Here is a 21,595-nt window from a genome sequence, read left to right as displayed (position 1 = left end):
ACTGCAAAAATTTGCAACAAATGATTAAATTTTATACTCATGATGGGTAAATTTTATGGCATGTAAATATTTTTTTTAAAAAAGGATTTGATATAAGACTAGAAAAATTTAGTTTCCTTACAAATGAAAATGTGGTAGTTTACAGCATATAATTGCTGATTCTCAATACAACTAAAATATAAAACTTCAAGAACGATCCAGATCTTATTTTTTTATTCTATAATATGTCTTTTTTTTAAATTGAAGTATAGTCAATTACAATGTGTCAGTATGTACTGCACGTTGTCCTGGTCATGGATCTACATATATATTCCTTTTCTATACTATGTCTTAATATCACACTGATTTCAAAGGGAGCCTTATAAACTGAAGATTCACATATGGATTCTTTAAGATTCTTAAAAATTTACATTTTATATATAACATGTAAAAATAATATTCTCATCCATCTTCTATTTAAATTTAAAAGATTACTCAAATCATAATATAATACTTCATTCACCTTAGACCTAGGTTTTATCACAGAACCATGGAACTATCAAATATTCAACAGGACTTAAAACAAAAATAAAATACAGTATTAATTCAATCAACAAACATTTACATAGCATCAGTAAGATACCAGGCAATGGGGGGCACTGGAGGTATAATGATGAGTAAAAACACAGATGGTTCCTTTGTACATGCAGATTTCTAATTCTAGTGAACAAACAAAACAATTTCCCTACCAACGTCCTCATACAGATTAATGACTTAATTGAGCAGTAAGAATTTATGGACTATTTCTCAATGAAAAAATATTGGTTCAACTTGCAAAAAAAAAAAAAAAAAAAAAAAAGAGGGGTGAATTATACTTCCAAACTTAGTCTCCTCACAGAACCTGGACTAAAGGATAGAAAAGACCATAATTAAGGGACCAGACCTGGAGACAAAGTTTAAAATGCTTTGCTCTTTAAAAATGTACAATAAACAGGAGATTAACAGTAAAATCATTTCCACAGACTTATAACGATGTTTCTAATAAATGCTTTCCTTTTAAAAAACATCTAAAAATGAATTTAGCACTTAGAAACATAAAAATGCTTTTAAGCAATTAGGCAAGGAGCACCAATTGGAATACCTTCATTCTTAAGGCTATGCTGAGTGCCTTATTTTAATCAGATGACTTCAAGTGCTGCCTTTTGAATCATTTCAGTCTGGCTTCACCTCACCTCCCTGCCTCCATGCCAGCGATTATGAACATCTTTCAGAGTTTCCTATAATATATTATTGTCTCTTCAGGGTTTCTGAACTTGCAGTTCCCACTGCCTATAACCCTCTCCAAATCCCTTCTCTCTCTCTGGCTCTGACTGACCCTTCCAGCTTCAGCTCATGTCTCAGCTTGGATCTTTCCTGGACCAGGTTAAGGCTCCCTAGACTGTGTGCTGCATGCACAAGGAGCTTTCCCTTCCCAGAACTCCTAAAATTTCTAATTATAAATGTGATGCCTGATTCACCAAAATATTTGCAAATATATTTTTAGAGCCTAAGAAAGACTCTAGCATCTAGTTTGGAACACAATTGTCATTTGTTGAATAAGTTACATTCAGGTAAAATACGGATAAAGCATACTCATTTCTTGCTTTACATTTTACTTTATAGTGAAAACTTTCTTCTCTGGTATATAAATTTAACTACTTTTACATTCCTCGTTACTAAATAAGTAGAAATCCTGATGTTTCTAAAGTAGTTCCTAGATTTCCTCACATTTTATCCTTTTTTTTCTTTTTAAGAAAAATAATATTTAATATATAAAATACAGTAAAAGATGTCAACTTAAAAGAACTAAGAGGAAGGCAGGAAATAGCTCAAATAGCTTAAGTGGTAGAGCACATGCTTAGCATGCACATCGCCCTGGGCTCAATCCCCAGTATCTCCATCAAAAAAAGAATTAAACAAATAAACCTAATTACCTCCAACCCCCGCCCCCAAAAAACCCCTAAAAACTAATACAAAAAAGAAATAAGAAACACAGACTAAAACAACACAAAATACTATTAAATATTTTACATAGTCTCATCAAGAGTATTCTGCCAATATCAATCTACTAAAATACTCATAATGTAAAAAAACTCTAAATGTCATTTTCTTTTGAATTCTAGTTCCTTCTGTGAACAAAAGGTCAAATGAATAACTGAGATAATTTCTTATTAGAGTATCTTTCTGTCCAGCCTCATGTTCCTAAATAGATGTTAAAATTCACTCATTAAACATTGTGTCAACTTTATGACTACCAGTAGACTCTTGTTCTTCTATTTCTAAAAACATATTCCCATTTAACTAGATGAGTCAATGAGTCAATGTAACACCATTTGGAATGTAAGTGTTTGATAGCTTAATGGATGCAGAAACTATAAATGTTAACCAAAATAATTCTAATCTATGTTACAGGTTTCTTTGTTTTTACCAAGAAGGATTTCAGGATGAACAGATTTCCAAATTAAACTATTAAAAATTTAATTCCAGTGCTCAAAACTAACTTTTCTTAAGATCTACATAAACTTTATTTTTCACAATTTTGGGGAATATTTTCATGAGAACAAAGAGGTTTCAATTAGATTTAACTATCACTAGAGAATAAGACAAGGTAATTTCTTCTTAATTGCATTCTACACCCTCCCCCCAACTCCTTAATACCCCAGGGAGCATTGACATTTTTTTCCTCCTTTCACCAAATCTCTGTTTGGAATCATCACACACTAGTCAGTGCTGACTGATGCTCTGACGCTTACCCACATCCACCATGCTCCTAAAGGACATGCCCAGATCTATGGACTCAGTACATCATTTCAAACTTGCTACACAGGTTTTACTATTACTATTATTTTTTCTGGTTGAACTGTCTTTCTATCTATCTACTTATTTTTCCTCTGGCAAGATAAACTCTGGGAAAATAAAGAACTCTAAAAATTCACCCTTATTTTTTTCTTGACTTACTACCCATTTAATCAAAGAATGATGGCTAGAACCAAAACATAACATCAAAAACTAATTGTTTTGGGGACCACCTCAAAAAGAATTTACTAAATTGAGAGTACAAAACATATTTTTAAATTTAAGAACAATTTTACAAAAACAGGGGCTATTTTGTTAACTTTCAAAAGGCAACAATGTAACTTTCAATCTCTGCATAGCCCAAGGTCAAGAGATGCAAGTGTCTATACTTTTTTGAAGTTTAAACACTGGTAATTAGTACTATAAATCTAAGAACTTTTCTTCATAGCATTTCTAAGGAATCTCGAAAACATATGCTCTCACCAGGAGTCTGTGACTAACTAGCTATAAACATCAGTAACTATACAACCAAGAATATCCTCAGCTGTGAGACAAAGGGACTAGTGTTTGATTAGGACAGTGCCTTTAAAACGAACAAATAAAAAACTTACAGACTACCATAGGAGAGTAGGTAGGTTAAAGTTGCTTGAAAACATTAACAACCAAATGTACCACAAATTTAAAACTACAACTGTTCAGTTGATACTGTAGATTTACTTATGAAATTATTGAGTATATTTGAAAATCTGCAATAACATATGAATGTTATACTATCTTTTCAGTGTATAAACAATACTTGGGTTGCATATGGGTCCATGGATCTTCAGTAGTAAGTCCACTCTTCTTTTTCTCACAGAGCCCAAAGCCCCAAGCTCAGAAACTCTGATCTATACAGGTATTTTCCTATCGTCCCAAAACACTGCCAAAGTTTATGATTCTATAATGCCTACAATTCCTATGATTCTCTTCCAAACAGGAACAAAATGGAAAAAAAGAGTCAAAAGGCAAAGATAAATAGTTACCTTTCAGTTGTTCACTCCCTAGGGGCTTAGAGTTCCTTTGCCTCCTGGTTGAATGCCCCGTAACTCAAATAAATCTTCACTCCTGAAGAACATGAATGGAGTGTAGTATGTCTGAGCAACTCAGGACCTGGATCTGTTATCCGAGACTGTGGTACCTGATTATGCTTTAAAGGTAATTATAGATAACTTCAAAATGCACTGTTATGCAGTACTATCTAAACCATCCCTTCCAGGAGGTTTCTACTGCTGAAGAACCAAGAATAGCTCCCAGCTGTCTACATGGGAAGCTTCAGTTTTGATGCCTGGCTTCCAAAGTTAGCATAATCTGGGTTCCAGACCTACATTCAAACAAATTTGCCATAGCCTTGAGACCACAACTTGAGAAAGACAGTATGAAAAAGGAAAACCAGAGAATAATTTCATTCCTTAACACATACACACACACACAAAATGTTAAGTAAACTATCATCAAAATACTATCAAATCCACTGCTGTATTAAAAAAATAAAATACCAGAATTAAGTGAGTTTATCCAAGAATAAGATGATGGTTCAACAAAAGAAAAATAATCAACATAATTCATTACTTCATAAAATAAGAAGCAGATATCACGTGACGTAAAATCTTAAGATTGCTTCAACAGATGCTGAAAAGTATTTGGCATTTTTAGTAGCTATTAGTTTTAGTTTCCCAAGGCTGTTGTAACAAATTACCACAAACTTGATGGCTTAAACAACAGGAATTTACTCACTCACAAAACCTAAAAACAGTTTCATTGGGCCAAAATAAAGGTGTCGGCAGGGCTGTGCTCCCTCTAGGAATCCGCTTCTTGCCTATTCCAGCTTCGATGGCAGCCAGTATTCCTTGACTGGTGGCCGGATCCTTCCAGCCCCTGCCTTGAGGAGACCATCAACTTCTCCTACGTATGCCTGTGTCAAATCTCCTCTGCCTCTCCATTTTTTATTGTGTTTAGGGCCCACTCAAATAATCCAGAATAATCTATCCCAAGATATTTAACTTAATCAAGTCTGCCAAGACCCTTTTTCCTTCTAAGGTAACATTTAGAAGATCTGCAGATTAGCACCTGCTATCTCTGGGGACCCATTATTCTTCAAAACAAACAAACAAACAAAACATCTTTACTATCTATTAGTTTGCTAGGGCTGCCATAACAAGCTATTACATACTGGGTGGCTTAAACAACAGACATTTATTTTCTCACAGTTCTAGAAGTCCAAGATCAAGGTGCCAGCAGGCCTGGTTTCTACTGAGGCCTCTCCCCTTGGCTTACTGATGGCCGCCTTCTTACTCTGTCCTCCCGTGGCCTTTTCTCGGTGTTCGTGCATCCCTGATGACTCTTCCTCTTCTTATAAGGACATCCCACATATTGAATTAGGGACCCACCCTCATAACGTCATTTAACCCTAATTACTCTTAAAGGTCCTATCTCCAAATACAATCACATTAGGGGCAAGAGCTTCAGTGTATAAATTTAGGGGGAGCAGAATGCAGTCCGTAACGCTCTAAGAAGGTTCATGTCGGGGAAGAGTCAAGGCCCTATTCAAGGTTAGCTGGGATTTTCTACTGACAAAAGACTGAATGTAAGCTCTGTTTGACCCCTTATTACTTTACTAAGACTGGGTCTAAACAGTTCTCATAATATCTATTCTTTCTTCTACCCTGTCTCAGCAAGAGACTGCTTCCTAGAAATACGGTTCCACCTCCCCAGCTTCTTGAGAATGTATGCCACACCTCGACCAGGGAAGCTCCCTCCCACAGCTAGCCCGTGTACTGCTGCTAAAGTTCCAATTAAAGAACTGCTGGATTTGCTTACCAAGTTGGGTCAGTTTATTTAGAAAACTGTGTTCTGTTGTCATTAGCAAGTATCCTTAGAAGCTCTGCAAGTCAAAACTATTTTTGAGAAAAATGATAAACAACTCAAATCTACAAAGTAATCAATAACTGTAGAGTTCACTGTTAAGCAGCTGATTTGGGTGACAGAATCAGGTGGGTTTTTTCTTCTTCCTTATACTTGTCTGTTATTTTTCCAAATCATCTATATTGATCATCTATTACCTTCAGAATTTAACACCCCTTTCATAAATATATATATCTTTGTGTTTTTAATGGCTGTTTAATAACTATGCTTACTTGGAAGGATCTGTAAAAGGATCAATTAAAATCCATCCTCTGCACATCGCTCCCAGCCCAAAGCCTTCTGAGTCCTACAATACTAATTTAACAAGTTTCACCTTTTTTTGTACTAAAGATATGGTGCAGGAATTATAGAATATGATAAAAATATGAATAAAATTATAATTTAGAACCTCCATGTTTAATTTATATCCACTTTAGAAAGTTCTATCTAGACATGTGTAATGTTTACTGGTGATTAACTATGAAGACTGTTATAACTTTCGTAAAAATATGAATCTTAGATAAAAATATAATCTAATATTTTAAAAACTGTTTCTATGAGAACATCAGATTTGTCTTAGGTTTGTACTGACAGCATGAGAACAAAACTTCCTGGTTCATGTAAATATTACATACATGCTACGTGTATTTTATGTGATCAGCTTCTCCTCACTCTTGTAGTGTAGATAATTGAGAATTAAAATAATCTTCTGAATCAACACAAGCATAACAGAAAATATTACTAAAAATATGTAAAAATTCAAATGTTCTCCTCAATGTAAAATCTTCTGATCAGTTTACTATCTATTCTTTTTCCAGTAATAAAAACTTTACATAACAGTTCAAAATATAAATCAAAGGAAATAGAATTTCCTTAATGTTAAAAATGCTTCTTTTGTATGTAAAAACATTGTATCAAGAACACTGGATGCTGTGTTCTTTTATGATTAAGCCTCTAATCTAATTGTAGAAAATTATCAGTGCTGTAATGGTCTGGGCTGTCTTACTTCAGAACAGCTGTCCCCTTGCTATCGAATTCTGTAAATGATAAGGCTTTTCCTTTCCCACAGGAGCAACTTCAAGAGCGGCTTTTCTAGTCTGACCACTCTATTAAGTAGGAAAGATACTGTTTTTCTTCTAGGTACTCAGTATATCTTCTAATATTCATACCAAAATATTCCTCACAAAGGAAATCTTCATTTGGAAAAAAACACACTCTGGATTAATCTAAATAGTTAGGCAATCTTAAAATAATGATTATAAACAAACGAGAATAAGGAAAAAAGCCATTCATTTTTAAATATAGAATACAGCTGCATAAACAAAATTGTATATTCTTCACTTTTAAAAATTGCTCCCTTTTATAAAACTCAGTTGTAGCAGGACATCACTTAATATTATTTTCTAACATATTCCCCTGAACTAAATGAACTTGACCATAACGCACCAATATTAGCTGTAACATTTAGCTACAACACTTACAATATTCTGAGGAATTATCTTTAATGTAAATAAACTTTATCCATATACTTAGATCTTTATTACATGCTGACTATACAATATAATTTTTCATTTCTCTTTTTCATATTCCATAACACTCAATATTGATACCACTCACAGAATCAACCACTATTTCTTTTCATTTACATATTTTAAGGTGTATAGATGGATCTTTTATTGAATTTTTTTATTGATGTATAGTAAGTTTACAATGTGTCAATTTCTGGTGGACAGCATGTTTCAGTCATACATACACATACATAAATTTGCTTTCATATTTTTTTCATTATGGGTTATAGAAAGATATTGAATATAGTTCCCTGTGCTATGCAGAAGAAACTTGCTATATATCTATTTTACATATGGTAGTTAGTATCTGCAAATCTTGAATCTAAAATGAAGCCAATGGCAAAATTAGAGAGAGCAAAAGTAGAATTATGGCATATCCATAAAATACACTCTCTCTCCAAGAAACCAAAGTAAGCAAAAACTACATTAAGGATTGTTTAATCACCCAAACTATTAAGAAAAATGAGGATGCATCTCTACCAGCATAAAAAGCTGTGCAGAGAAGACCTTCAATATTTCAGCCATTCTCCAGTCCAGTAACTGGTATTAATAAGCAGGAGTGGAGGTACAGGAAATCTACTTCACTTACCTCTTACATTGGGTTATAGAATAGGATCATATTTCTCCTAAATAATATGATGAAAGTTTGCTGACAAGGTGGTACATACTTCGCTGAGTACAATTCCATGTTATATATATCAAGGCCTGGGGTCCTGAGGCCATAATTTAAGCACAGATAAATGGGGAAATGGAAACACTAAAAAAGGAAAGGATCAGAGATTCCCAGATACCAATGCAATTCAATTTAACAAATACTGACCACCTATTGTTGCCTGTTTTTGAAGGTCCCAAAGAACAACTTGAACAAACTACTTCATTTCAGTAACAAACTACTTTGTTACTGCTTCAAAATGGCAGTATTATTTATCTCATTCAGTTGCAAAGATCAAATGAAGTGATATGGAAAGTGCCTATAACAGAGTACACACCCAAAGAATGGCTATTAATTCCAGTATTTTTATTAATTAACAAAACCAAAGTGTTTCCTTTCTTTGGTGACAGTATAAAAATTTCTTGTTTTCAAAAATTTAATTCCTAAGTCTGCAAAACAGCTCAGCATTTGTTCATTAATATTAGATGATAAATTTTATGACACTGGGTGCTGGAATTTTGAAGTAAATTACTCATTGTCTAGCTCACAAATATTAATTAAGGTCAGACTGTAATTACATCTTCTAATTCACTTGTTCATTTTCAAATCTCTCTATAGTTCCACTTTCTAGGAAGTTTGCTTCACTTAGGCAACACAAAGGTCCAAGAAGCAATAACTAAAGCTTTAAAGAAGAAATCTGACTCTATAAAGTCCAAATCAGACAGAAAAAAGCATTCAGACACTCATAATAATCAACTATGGTTTAGTCTTCTCTATATACTGGACTACTATTTTCTGTATAGTAAGATTCTATTTCTACAGAATGAGTTAGGGTTTAGTATTTCCATAAAAGCAGGTATTTTCTGAATAGGAAAATTTAAAACTCAATCCAAAAATTTGTTTTCAATTATTCTACTCTATGAAAAGAAATACATGTAAAATATGAAAAATTCCTTCTTTCCTCCTTTAATAATGAATTCAAGTATATAAATATTAAGCCTATGTAAAGCATCATTCACATTTACTCGGTGACACTGCATTTGCTTTAAAATATGAATTCACATAAAAAAGAAATACCACTGTATTATGTTTTCATTTGTGGCCCTTTGGCCACAAATTTTCTGGACTGTGAAAATAAGACTGATAAATAAACACACGTGGTATCTTCATTCCTCTAGAGGTATGTGCTGTATATCAAGGAAATGAGATGGCAAACTTCACTCAATGTAAAAGACCTCCGAAGAGCTTTCAAACCCACTCGTCGTTAACCCTTCTTGGGTCACAGACTCGACAGTTTGCATAACTGCTCCAGACCTCTTCTCAGGGGAAAAAAATGTGTATGCACATATACATACAATGTAGCAGACAATTCTGGAGCTTCTTAGACCTTCTCAAGGCAGAACCCATAGCGGTTAAGATTCCTTACACAGACCCTTGATATTCAGTGACTGTTTTCACAGTGACCCAAAGGTTCAGGGCCTGCAGTAATTTGTCATTTTACAGAGGCACACATTTGACTCACACAAAAATAAAGTAGAAAAATGAATGTGAAATGGCAAGTCACCCAGCTAGTAAGAGAGCCTGGCATTCCCCTCTCAGTTTGACTCTGGCATTTTTACAACTCATTATTAGTAGAATAAATATCAAGAAGTGCTTTAGCTGTAATCATTAATACATTCAGAAGGTCTCTGAACTTCTCATGATAAAAAGGGTACACCGTGCTTTCATATCCCAAGGCTCCTTGGCAAGTTATATCATGATGATTCTCTGAAAGAAAACAGGCTTAAAAAAGATAACAAACCAATATGAGAGATAAAGTATATTACCTCCATAGATAACTATCTATTAACATATTTATTAAATTTCCATTTTGTAGAAGGAATGCTAGTCATTGCGTAGTTCTGAGATAAAAGATACAAACCCAAACTTCTAAGAGCATTCAATATTATGCATCAACTTTATTCCTGAAAATACTTACCATAAAGAACCACATGACCAAAGTTTTATTATAGATGCCCTAAAACAAGAAGTTTTAAGTGTCAGATATATTTACAAAATTCTTTCTTTCTCACAAACATTAAAGTTCTAACATGAGTTTGCGGATAGCCTTCAATGTCTGTACTAACTTATATAACTACCTCATAGTAAAACAAATGATTAGAAATCCAGTTTATTTTCTTGAAATAAAGAAGATTGGCATCATAAAGTGTGATATGCCCATTATCTAATTTCAACAAAATACCAAGAGCATTCCCTGAAAGAGGGTACAGCTGGCATGGTTATTTTTTAAATATCAGAATTTCTGTTATACCTATAACCCTGGCCTACCATTTTACACCTTCCATTATCCATCTCCGCACCCCAATATCCTGTGCCCCAGCACAACATGGCATTTCAGCACCTCCTGCCATTGGAAACTCATTTCTTATCTTGACTCCTTTACAAGCCCCATTCTGCAAAAAGCCCCAGCCCCAGGAAACCAGCGTCACCACCACAAGCTTAGATATGTGCATATATTCATTTCTACTCCTTGTAAGGCAGAAAGGAGTCCAGGGAGAGGATTATTGCTTCTATTCCTAGAAGCTTAAGAGGGGAAAATATAGTTCACCCTCCACAGCAGCAGGTTCTACATCTGCGGGTTCAACAAACTCCAGATCAAAAATATTTGGGGAAAAAAATCCAGAAAGTTCCAAAAAGCAAAACTTGAATTTGCCAAGCATCAGTAACTACTGACATAGAATTTACATTGTATTTATAACTATTTACATAGTATTTACATTGTATTAGGTATTAAAAGTAATCCAGAGATGATTTAAAGTTTATGGGAGGATGTGTGCATCTTATATGCAAATACTACACCTTTCTATATGAGGGACTTGAGCATCCACAGATTTTGGTATCCACATGGGTCCTGGAACCAATCCCCTGCAGATTCCAAAGGACGACTGTGTAGCTTCTGGCTTTTCAAATTGGAACTCTGTCTGACTATATTTTTCCATCAAACTACTGCTACAGATGGTTGTTTCACTCTAGGTACTATTTATATTACTCTGAGTTACATTCTGAATCAAATCAACTTTTGAGAGCAGAATCAGAAACTCAAATGTTATTTATCAAATTGTTTTTCAGGAGAAAGAAGTTAGAATTAAAATATTGATGGTTTCCTGAGTATGTTGTGTATGAGGCACTATACTATGTAGTTTACATAGATTCTCATTTAATCAACAAAATGAAGTAGGAATTAGCACTATCTAACAGGATGTAAGAAAATCAAGGCTCAGAAGGGTGAGTTAACTTGCCAGAGCTGGAATTCAAATGCAGTTCTATGTGATCCAAGTCTGTGCTCTTAGCCACTACATTTCATTATCTTGTATGTGTATTCCAGGGTTTAAATATCATTGCATAATATAATCTTATTTCATGAAATGTTGACTGCATGCATGTGTATGTGTGTATAAAATGTAATTACAAACAGATATATATAAAAACTTTTATGACCTTTAAAATCAATGTATTTAAAAATTTCCATATATTTGAAGAGCAACCGAAAAATTTCATCTATATATGCAATTTGAACCTCATAGAGATTCCTTTACACAAATTTATATTAATATATACTGAATAAAAACAGCAAGCAAAATAATAATCATTACCAGGCTCTTTTATTTAACATGACCTCCTAGTAACATATTAGGCTGCAAAACTGAAATTTTGCTAAGTTAATGGCAATTTCAAATAACATTAAAATAACATTTTATACTTCACCTTTCTTCCCGCAAATCTCTAGTTAAACCGCTAGTTTCTGGAAATTAGAAGAAAGGAACTGTACTATAGTATTTTCTCTGGAGAGATACTTTGTAAGCTATGATAATATTACAGCCTTCCTATTTTCATTACATTAAAAAATGTACACTATTGCTTTGTTTTAAAATTTTACAAAATTATTGTGACTGCACTTCATTTTGCAACTTCGTCTTTTTAAAATTAGCACTCCTTTTTGAAATTTATCTATCATGGCAACATAGAAGTCTAATGTTTCCATTTTGACTGCTTTATGACATCTCACTTTACAAAGAAACCTGCTTAATTAGCCAGTTAGAATAGACTGTAATACTGTTTCACTTTGTCACTATTAGAAATTAATGATTATCCTGCACAAGTACAAGGCTCTCTGGTTTTGACATCTGGAGATATGAACTGCAGGATCATAGGATTTGTACATCTCCGAAAATTATTAGGTATTACGCAATTGTTTTTCAAAGTGGCTGTACCAATTTACTTTGCCACCAGAAACGTATAAAGCAGTTCTCATTTCCCGATTTAAATATCTGGCAAATATCAGGCTCTCACCCATGTTTGTTACCTGATATTCCATTGGTTCATCAGTGAAATTTATTACTGATATAAAATTTTATCTTTCTTAGTGTTGACACTGTATTGTGATAATGTTTACATATTTTAATGGTCATTTTCAACTTGCTGTGATTCAAAACATTTAAAAACTTAGTTTTTAAGTCTGGATATATAATTCTTCTTTCTTAAGGAATGTTCCAGTCTGTCATAAGTTATGACAATGTCCGCTAAAAAGTGCTTGGCCTCTTCATCATAAAGTTATCTGGTTTTGAGGAGTCTATTAATTAAAAAGGACTTCTAAGTTTTATGCTATAAAAACATTTGGCACTTATGACAAAGGTTTTTAAAGCTATAAGAGGTATTAAAACTGGGTATAACTTTGCCTTTCCACATACACCTCAATAGAATTAATGATTTCATCCTCTGCTCATTCAAAGCACTTTATACAGTTATCTTCCTCAGTCCAATGTTAGTTTGCTGCTCCCTCATTAAGTTAGTTCTTTTAAGGCTGGGACTGTCATGTACTATCTTCAAGATGCAAGACACTAGAGTATCCGACAAACCCCACCTCACGTCCCCTTCCAGCACTACCCCTTCAAGGATAAACACTATCCTGACATCCAGCAACACAGATTTAAACTGCATATAAGTAAAACTACACAGGATGTGTTCTTTTGCCTCTGGCTTCTTTCACTCAACATTATATTTCTGTGATTCATCCATGGTTTAACACAGCTATAGTTTGAATATTCTCAATAATGTATAGTATTTCATTGTATGGCCATACTACAGTTTATCCATTCTACCATTCATGGACACGTGGGCAGTTTCTATACTGGAGCTCTCATGGGTAGTATTGCTATGAACACTGCTGTCCATGTCTTTTGGTGGGCATATATCCCCAGTTAGTTGGGTATATACCTATAAGTGGAATTTCTGCATTACATGGTATACGTATGTTCAATTTCAACAAACATTTTTCCAGTGTGGACTACCAAAGCCTAATTTCTGCACTCATTCATTCATTAATTCTTAAAAAATGGTTAAGCAAAAATGTATTAAGCAAAAATGCGTTAAGGTACTGTGCTTGGCACTGGTGAAAATGGCCAGTACCAAGTTCCTGTATCTCCACAGCACTCATTCCTTCCTACATTCATTTTCCTGAATACCTAAGGTATGCCAGGCACTGTACTACATTTGGAGACCATTAGATTAAGAAAGACAAAATCCACATCCTCTTGGTGCTTACATTCTAATGTGGACACAAACAATAAACTATAAGTAATAAATTAAAAAAAAAAAGATAGAATATGAGAGTGTAGAAAGTTCTAAGAAAAAAATGAAGTGGAATGGGGGAAAAGAATGTGGAGACAGGAAATAGGGTCCCAATTTAGATAAAATGCACAGGGAAGGTGCCCGTAAGGAGGTAAAACCTGGTTTTGAAGGAGGTGGTAATGATGAAGGTAGTGAGAGTAATCACATTAGCATATATTCTGCAAGTAGAGATAACAGGATTTGTGTTGATGAATTTCATATGGGGTGTGAATACACTGATCATGATAGTTATTCATAAATGTTTGACTGGATGAATAACATTATCTAACAATAAGTTTAGTTTGTAGTATGATCTATTACCTGCCAACAAATGTACACTCATTTATTAGGTGGTTTTAAGGCAGTTTTCAAAGTACTGAGTACATCCTCTATAATAACACTTAGACTGTATTTCAAACCTTCCTTTGTTGCATTCCAACAATCAGTCAATAATAACTTTGTAAATAAAGAATTATTGCTCTTCCTAGAGAAAAAGATTTATAAATAACACAAATAAACATGAGTATGTCTGTATATGCATGTTTACATATATATATATATAATCTTAATAACATCAAACGCTTAAGTTTAACAAAACAAGTGACTATATAAAAAGTTATTTTTTAATTAATATGTCACCATATCAGTGAATGTGTAGCTAACAATATCTTAAAGAAGACTGCCGAAGAGATCAGTCAAAAAAATTTTTTTAAGTACATAAAAACAAATCCTTTAAGAGAAGCCTTAGGGAAGTTAACTGTAAACGTTTTAATGAGTGTAATATGACTTAGGGTAAAATTCCACTCCCTGTGCTGTATTACCAACTGCTACTGTATTTTTAATGTTGACTTTTTTCTGAGTGTTTTCATTTTAATTTACAACAATTCAACAGGAGAAAGGAAACCTGGGTATAGATTCAGTAATACCACCATATACTACCAAATGCTAACCACATGAATGAGAAATAACAAGTAAGTCTCTTTAATTCTCTTAGTCTATTCTCTGCTCTCCAAAATGAGAAAAGTAATACTTGCATCCTACATCCTTAGAACTAAAAATCATACAGAATACTCTATAGCTTTGGTTTTGTTTTGCCAAGAAATATTATTTAGAAAACCAGCTTTAACTAACTCATTTGGCACACCACATTGGCATTTTACATGGTTAGTCGTCTGTTAAGACAACTTTTTCTCTTCTAAAACAATGAAAATATTAAGGGCGAGGTATACAAGGCCTTAGAACATACTTATTCAGAAAATTTTACATTTGATCTCTTGTTTTTATAAAGGAAGGAGGAAAATAAAGTAAAAATTTCCATACCGAATTATAAGAAGAGAGGAGAGTAGTTATTTATTAAATGAGCCAAAGTACAGCACATAATATGCTACCTGTGAGGGGGAAAAAAAAAAGAGGTGACTTAATCAAAGGGTGATCAATGACTGTAATCTAATTGTATAGCTTTGAAAGGCTTTAAGAGTTCAGACTTGGAAGAAAGTGAATGGCTATGGGAAAGGAATCAAAGATGATCACACTAATAACACAGGAAGAGTAAGAGTCTACTAAAACAAAAGTAAAAATTTAGAAAATTACCATTCACAATAAAAGACATTCCCAAAGTATGATCTAACAAATGAGCTCAATGGAGAAACAGTACACAGTTTTAACTGTAAAATACACAGTTAAAACTGTAAAAGCTTAAGAATGAAAGAGGTAACAGTTTACAAAAGGTTTAATAGAAATTGGTATGCCTCTGCATCTAAAGGATAAGACAGTGGGACAGTTCTGACAGTCCTGTTTGTTTTCAGCCACATAAACAGCCTAATGAAAGAAAGCTATACTATCCTCTACTGAGCAAAGAAATTGTTTTTACTTTACTTCAATTATTAAATGCCTACCAGGCAGATTGCTATGGTCTCTTCTCTCCTAAGTGCTTATAATAATAGACAAATAATAAATAACTGAAAAGATACCAAGTAGCTGCACCTCAAGTCAATCAATCAATCAATCACATTAATAACATGTACAAGGAAGGAGTAACTGCACATTTTTTGCACAGTGTGTAACAGGGAGTCATGAATGTTACATGTATAGGAATGTCTAGTCAAGAGATGTTAAACGAGGAAGCTTCCAGGAAATGATGGAATATCAAGGACTTTTTGAAAGAAAAAAGAAAAGGTGACCACAGTGTATTTGAGAGGTTATACTAGGGGTGAGAAAGGGCACCAAAAGTGAAATAAAAATATTATAATAATAAAAATACTATAACTACACAAAGCTGGTCACATCCCTAACCAACAAGAATAGAAATAGTAGCCTATAAGTTTCCTCTCCTAACATCAGTACTAAAAGTTTTATATGCATTAGCTCATTTAATTCACACATTATCTCATTTAATGTAGGGTCGTTCTATTCATTTTAGCAAAGAGAAAATTGAAACAAATGATGAAGTGACTTGATCAACTTCACCAGGAAGTGACACAACCAAGAGTAAAACCCAGTGTGACTCATAATGGTCGGAATGATTAAAGTCTCTTATTGCTAGAGCTTTGTACCATGTCTAGCTCAGGGTAGGTAATCATTAAATAATGGCTAAAGTAAAGCATGGGAAGCAATGCTAGAGGTGGGAGATGTGAAAAGAAAAAGACTGATTTCCCCCCACCTTGACTTGAAAATAATTTAGCAATGAGATAATAACCTCAGTAAACAATCTTCAGAATTAAAACAATAAAACTTTATTGAACTTTGTTTCTAAGTTGTTTTTACTTTCAGATACTACCAACATAAGTGATGTATGCAAACTAAGTAGGGAAAAGAATCAGTGAAGAGGGAATTCAAAATGTTTTAGAGAAATAAGAAACACTGAGAATAAATGGAAGCAAATACATAACCGAGAGTGTCAAGAAAATAAAAACCAAATACATGCTAAAAAAATGTCTAAACCAAATGAAAAGTCCTCAACTTTTTACAATATCTGTAACGTGAAGGTGAAAAAAAAGTAGTATAACAACTTAGTATCTTAAAAGAAGCCATCTTGATCTTGTATTTGTGTTACTTTATATTTTCCAAACTATGAAATAGAATACTATTTAGAAAGGAACATAAATATATACATACAAACACAACACACAGCATGTATATATGTGTATATGTGTATATATACATATGTGCATATACAAATACACATATTTGCATGTGTGTTTGTATATGTATATTTTTTCAACAAATCATGTTAACTGAATATGTAATTTTTTCCCCGAAAAGTCAAGTAACTGAGAAAGACTAGAAAAAAAAACAACCTAATGGAACAGAATGCTAGAATCTTTCCCTCCAGGTACAGAATGATTACTGCACTGTTTTTGGATGCCTGCAAAAATTCAGTTAACACCAGATGCTACTATAGGTAGTATGGCTAATTAAGACTTAATGTACTTTTCTGCTTCAACAATTAAATGGGAAAGACTGCAGGGAATTGTTTTGTATTGGTAGGAAAATTATATAATGGTCAGAAAAGTGAGAATAAAATTCCACGAAAAATTCTGTTTTCTTTCATTTGTTTGAGGACACTTTCATTACGAAGAATCCCCCTCCTTCCTTTTATTTGGAATTTAAAATTTATGTTGTAGGTTTTGGTGCTTTCAGAGTAGGAAGGCTCTGGATACACCAGATGTATCCACCGTCAAGGAAACTGATGTTTAATGGAATAAAAAGAAGAGCTGCTGGAGCTTGGCAGCCATTTTATTACCATCTGATTTAACAGCATCTAACAGAGATGACAAGTTTTATCACACACCTTTAACTACTAAATTCACAAAACAAACAGAAGGTTTACCATGGGAGGTAGAGAGTGATCAGACTATATCCTCTAGTTACTCTTCCAGTAAAACAGCATGTGTTATCTAAAATTGCTATGGGAACCTGAGAGCTCATAAGAAAAATGGAGTTCTAGTTGAATGTCTTCTTTAATATCTTATACTACGACTTCTATAGTAAATACAAAGTTTACATGCAGACATTTATTATAAGCCAGATCAAACATTAACATTAAAATGGAGTACAATGATGCTAAACTTTGCAATTTAATTACGGTGCTGAATTCTTATTAAGCATATAAGCAGTTTCACTGCATGATGGTTTTGTTTGTACATTACAGTTGATTTTTAACATATTCTGTTATTCAAATGAGTAAAAGGGAAGACAGATTTGTGCTCCAGTTTTCCTTCTGCCTACTATAATATAAGGTGGAGAAAGAGGGTATTTCATTAGATATTTTCTCCTCAAAAATGGCAGGTATTTCTCTAAGTATTTAGCACAAATCAGGAACCATATCCAAAAAAAATTAATAAAGAAGGTACAGAAAAGGAGGGGAGAAAATAAATGAATGTGAGATAAGAAATAATAACTTAAGCCTCACTGTAACATTTCCCTATGTGAACCACTCATTACTTTTCAGAAAAGTGTAATTTAGTGCAGTAGAAAGTGAATTTGACTGAGAGTGCAAATATTTAGCTTCGAGTCCCATCTCTGTCATTTACAAGCTGTCTAACTTTGGGTAAATCAAAAATCTGCCTGTCATTTGCTTTACAGACTTAAAACCAAACAGCAACTTCTTATTCTCTTCATTTAATGCTGCAGTGCAGTCAGGGTGTCAGTTTAGGACATTAAAATTATTTCTACAGCAACCAACCACAGCGTTTATAATTCTTTATATTGAATCAAAGGCAAGAGATTGGCTTCTGAAGGTGACCATCTACTAAAAGCACAAATCTCTAATATAGAGCAATGAGAAAACCAAAATGACCTGAAAATTAAACTGCTCCTTCTAGGCATCCTTTTCTCTCTCCAGCTGTGACTAATATTAAAGCTCTTCTCTTTCAGGGTAGCAATGGACATTTCTGAGGGTAACTTGACTTAAAGCCATAAAATGAAGTTTAAAAAAAACTAATCAAAACTGTGTGCAGGGTGTGTGTATATGTGGCTTTATACATGGAACTATGTATATATACATACACATATGCATCAAGCTAACCAAGACCATGTGTGTGAGACAGAAGAGAAAAGACGAGACAAGATACATCTGAGATCCCTCTTCACATCTCTGGTTGTCAGCTTCCCTCACAGGACAGCATCCACGGCTCTGGCTCTGCGCTGAAATGATGTGAGAATCAGGGCCTAGTACTTCAATTCTACCTCTACCACTAATTCAATATATCGCGTAGGCTAGTCATGTAATCACCCTGTGCTTCTGTACCTAACTGGATTCTACTCAAAGGGTAACTGGCTTCTTCCATGCTGGCCTTTGAATGGTCATTTATACTTTATTGCACTTTTGGAAAGGTAGAAAAAGTAGCAGAACTCTTCCACAGATTTTTCTATTTCTATAAAAATAAAACTGCCCTCAACTCTACTTACAATTCTTATTGGCACAAAAGATAAAAAACCAACTGTTCACATGAAATATAATGATATTTGGGAAAGTAAAAGAAGTTGCCTAAGGTGTTACTTTCACATTAAATCTGCAGAGTACATTACCATCAAATGAATGAGGGATGAATAGAATGACCTTTTTATGGTCTCTTCCAAAACTAAAGACTCTATGATTGTGAACAAGACTCTGCAAAATGTGACAAACAACTCAACATTAAAAAAATGCCACAAATGTTTACTGCCAAAAATATAAAAAAGGATAGATATTTGGCAGAAACAATTATCCTTCTTGATTATATACTTCTGATATAAATTACTGACAATCTACAAAGGGAAAGCATTTATTATCTAGATGCTATTTTTGCACATTTTGAAAGACAGGAATACAGGTATAACAATAAAAGCTTTATTTAGAAAATCATCTGTCACACTAAAGCAGTATCTATTATTTCTGAGGTTTTGCTTAGTATCTCCTTTTACTGATAAATTTGAAAATCTCTGCTATCCTGTATATGTGAAGATAAAAATTCATCTCTGCTATCCTGTATATGTGAAGATAAAAATTCATCATTTTGAATATACTATATTAGCCATTTTTCTAATCATTATATTAGATTGTACCAAGAAATTCATACATACAGATTTAGTATTTCTATGAATAATAACAGCATGGGGAATGTTTGAATATAAACAGCCATAGATAATCTACACTATCTACAGCCATAAATAAACTTTCTTTCTTAAAAGGAGGGCCTGTACAATATCAACTCTGTAACTGACTCCTTTATATCATGTGATAATCACCTACATTAACCACAGCAGCCATGAGAGTGTTTACAGATTTGGCTATTAAGTTTTTTATACTAGAAAGTCATCATCATAGTTCTGTGTGTCTAAGGTCATTCATCCATGAATTTATTCTCATTAATAACAAAACAGTTGAATTCCCTGCCTGCTTACCATAAACACATGTCCTCATATTAAATCAATCAGCCCACTACTGTAAAGGGCCACAAGTGATGACAGGACTTTTAGAGTGAAATGTTAAACATCTGACTGCAAAAACAAAATGAAAAAGCTTGAAATTTCATCTGTGGCTTAATTAGGCTCCAAGTTAAGCAGTCTTCCCCAAAGAAACCACATGGTTATGACAGAACTCCTTATAGCCACTAGCTACCTCTGTAAATATAGTTTATTCTGCAAGGATACACTTTAATTCTAGCATTTTATTAAACAGATTCTGACTCATACTTGATTGCGTGGACCTCATAAAAGGAACAACTAAATATAATTTTAAAAAAACAACACAGCAAACAGAAGCAAATTCCACTGAAGAATGATTTATGTCACAAAAATATATTTTCTTCAAGTTCAAGAAAATTTTCCCCATATAACCAATGTTATGAATAGCAATTAGACTTTCCAGGCTCGTTTGTAAAATTTGACGTGAGTCTTAATGTAGCTGAACTACAGAACCTTTCCAATCAGGGATGGCAAGGGACAGTGCTCACGACTACTGTTGTTACTAGTGAGAACTGTAATATCCAGTAAGCTTTCACTTACTGAGTACCCACTATGTGCTAGGTATTGTGATAAATGCTTTACATGATTTGCCTCATTCAATTTTCATAGCCACTCTGTGAGAGAGAGATTATTTTCATCTTACAGGTTAAAAAAAAAATCAGGCTTTGAAAAATTAAGTGGCTTGCCTAATGTCATACAGCTGGAAACTGGCAAAGTCATATCCAGGTCCATATGACTTTCAAAGCCCATGCTGTCTACCACTCTGTTATACTGCCAAGCTTCAAAATACCTACTTTCCTTTTCAGGGCCAAAATCTCCAGTCCTTCAATACAGATGATCCCAGCTACATATTAGAAGTAACCTTTCTGATGTACTTTGCACTGGATATAAATAATTAAATCCTACCAGAAGTAGTATTTTCATCTTTTAAGAAGGAGGCAATTTAATTCAACTGATTCCAAAAATGGTATATTAGATAGTGAAACAAAAGTAGGCAGAACAGCTTGCAATGGGAAGCAGATCAACCCTAGTTGGAGAGGACATCTATACCTGCCTCACTGACATCTTTTCTTTTCTGGGGAAAATACCACAAGTCTATTCAACTTGATGCTGACAGGGCTACGAATCATGTGGTCTTCCTTCCCCAAACCCTGGTGGCCAGGAGAACCGGGTGGGGCCAATACGTTTTTTGGGGTTCCCCCCTGCCTGGAGATTTTTTAAATTGTCACTGGGTAAAACAATAGTCACTCACATTTATCTGAAGTCTGGAACTAAAAGAATGATAGACATTTGGACACATGCAATCCATGGAGAGTATCTGCCAGAGAATAAAGCCAACACAGAGGAAAGCAAAATAGAGCAAGGCAAAGACAAAGTCCTGGGGATATAGATTGAACCCTTTCATCCTGCCATGACTGAGGTAGAGACTCATGTCTTGTTTCAGAGTAGCTATTAGAGTCAATAAATACTGACTGAGTAATCCGTGTTAAGTCTCCACCCAAAAGAA

At 33.9% G+C, this 21,595-nt stretch overlaps 1 protein-coding gene across 7 annotated transcripts in view; it reads right to left on the bottom strand.

Annotated features, from left to right (window-relative positions):
* The window catches only part of COMMD10 (COMM domain containing 10), a 161,201-nt gene that overhangs the window by 59,967 nt on the left and 79,639 nt on the right, over nt 1–21,595 (bottom strand). Inside the window, exon 6 of one of the 7 annotated variants that reach the window (XM_032476550.1) lies at nt 3,898–3,918. The exons of the other annotated variants lie outside the window; for them this stretch is intronic. Coding sequence (XP_032332441.1) covers nt 3,913–3,918 — 6 coding nt within the window. The 3' untranslated portion in view covers nt 3,898–3,912. Of the gene's footprint in view, nt 1–3,897; nt 3,919–21,595 lie in introns of those variants that run through there. 7 annotated transcript variants of the gene reach the window in all.

This window comes from Camelus ferus, chromosome 3 (genome assembly GCF_009834535.1).
Source record: "Camelus ferus isolate YT-003-E chromosome 3, BCGSAC_Cfer_1.0, whole genome shotgun sequence".
NCBI lineage: Eukaryota > Metazoa > Chordata > Mammalia > Artiodactyla > Camelidae > Camelus > Camelus ferus.
This window is presented reverse-complemented; position numbering and strand designations above follow the sequence as displayed.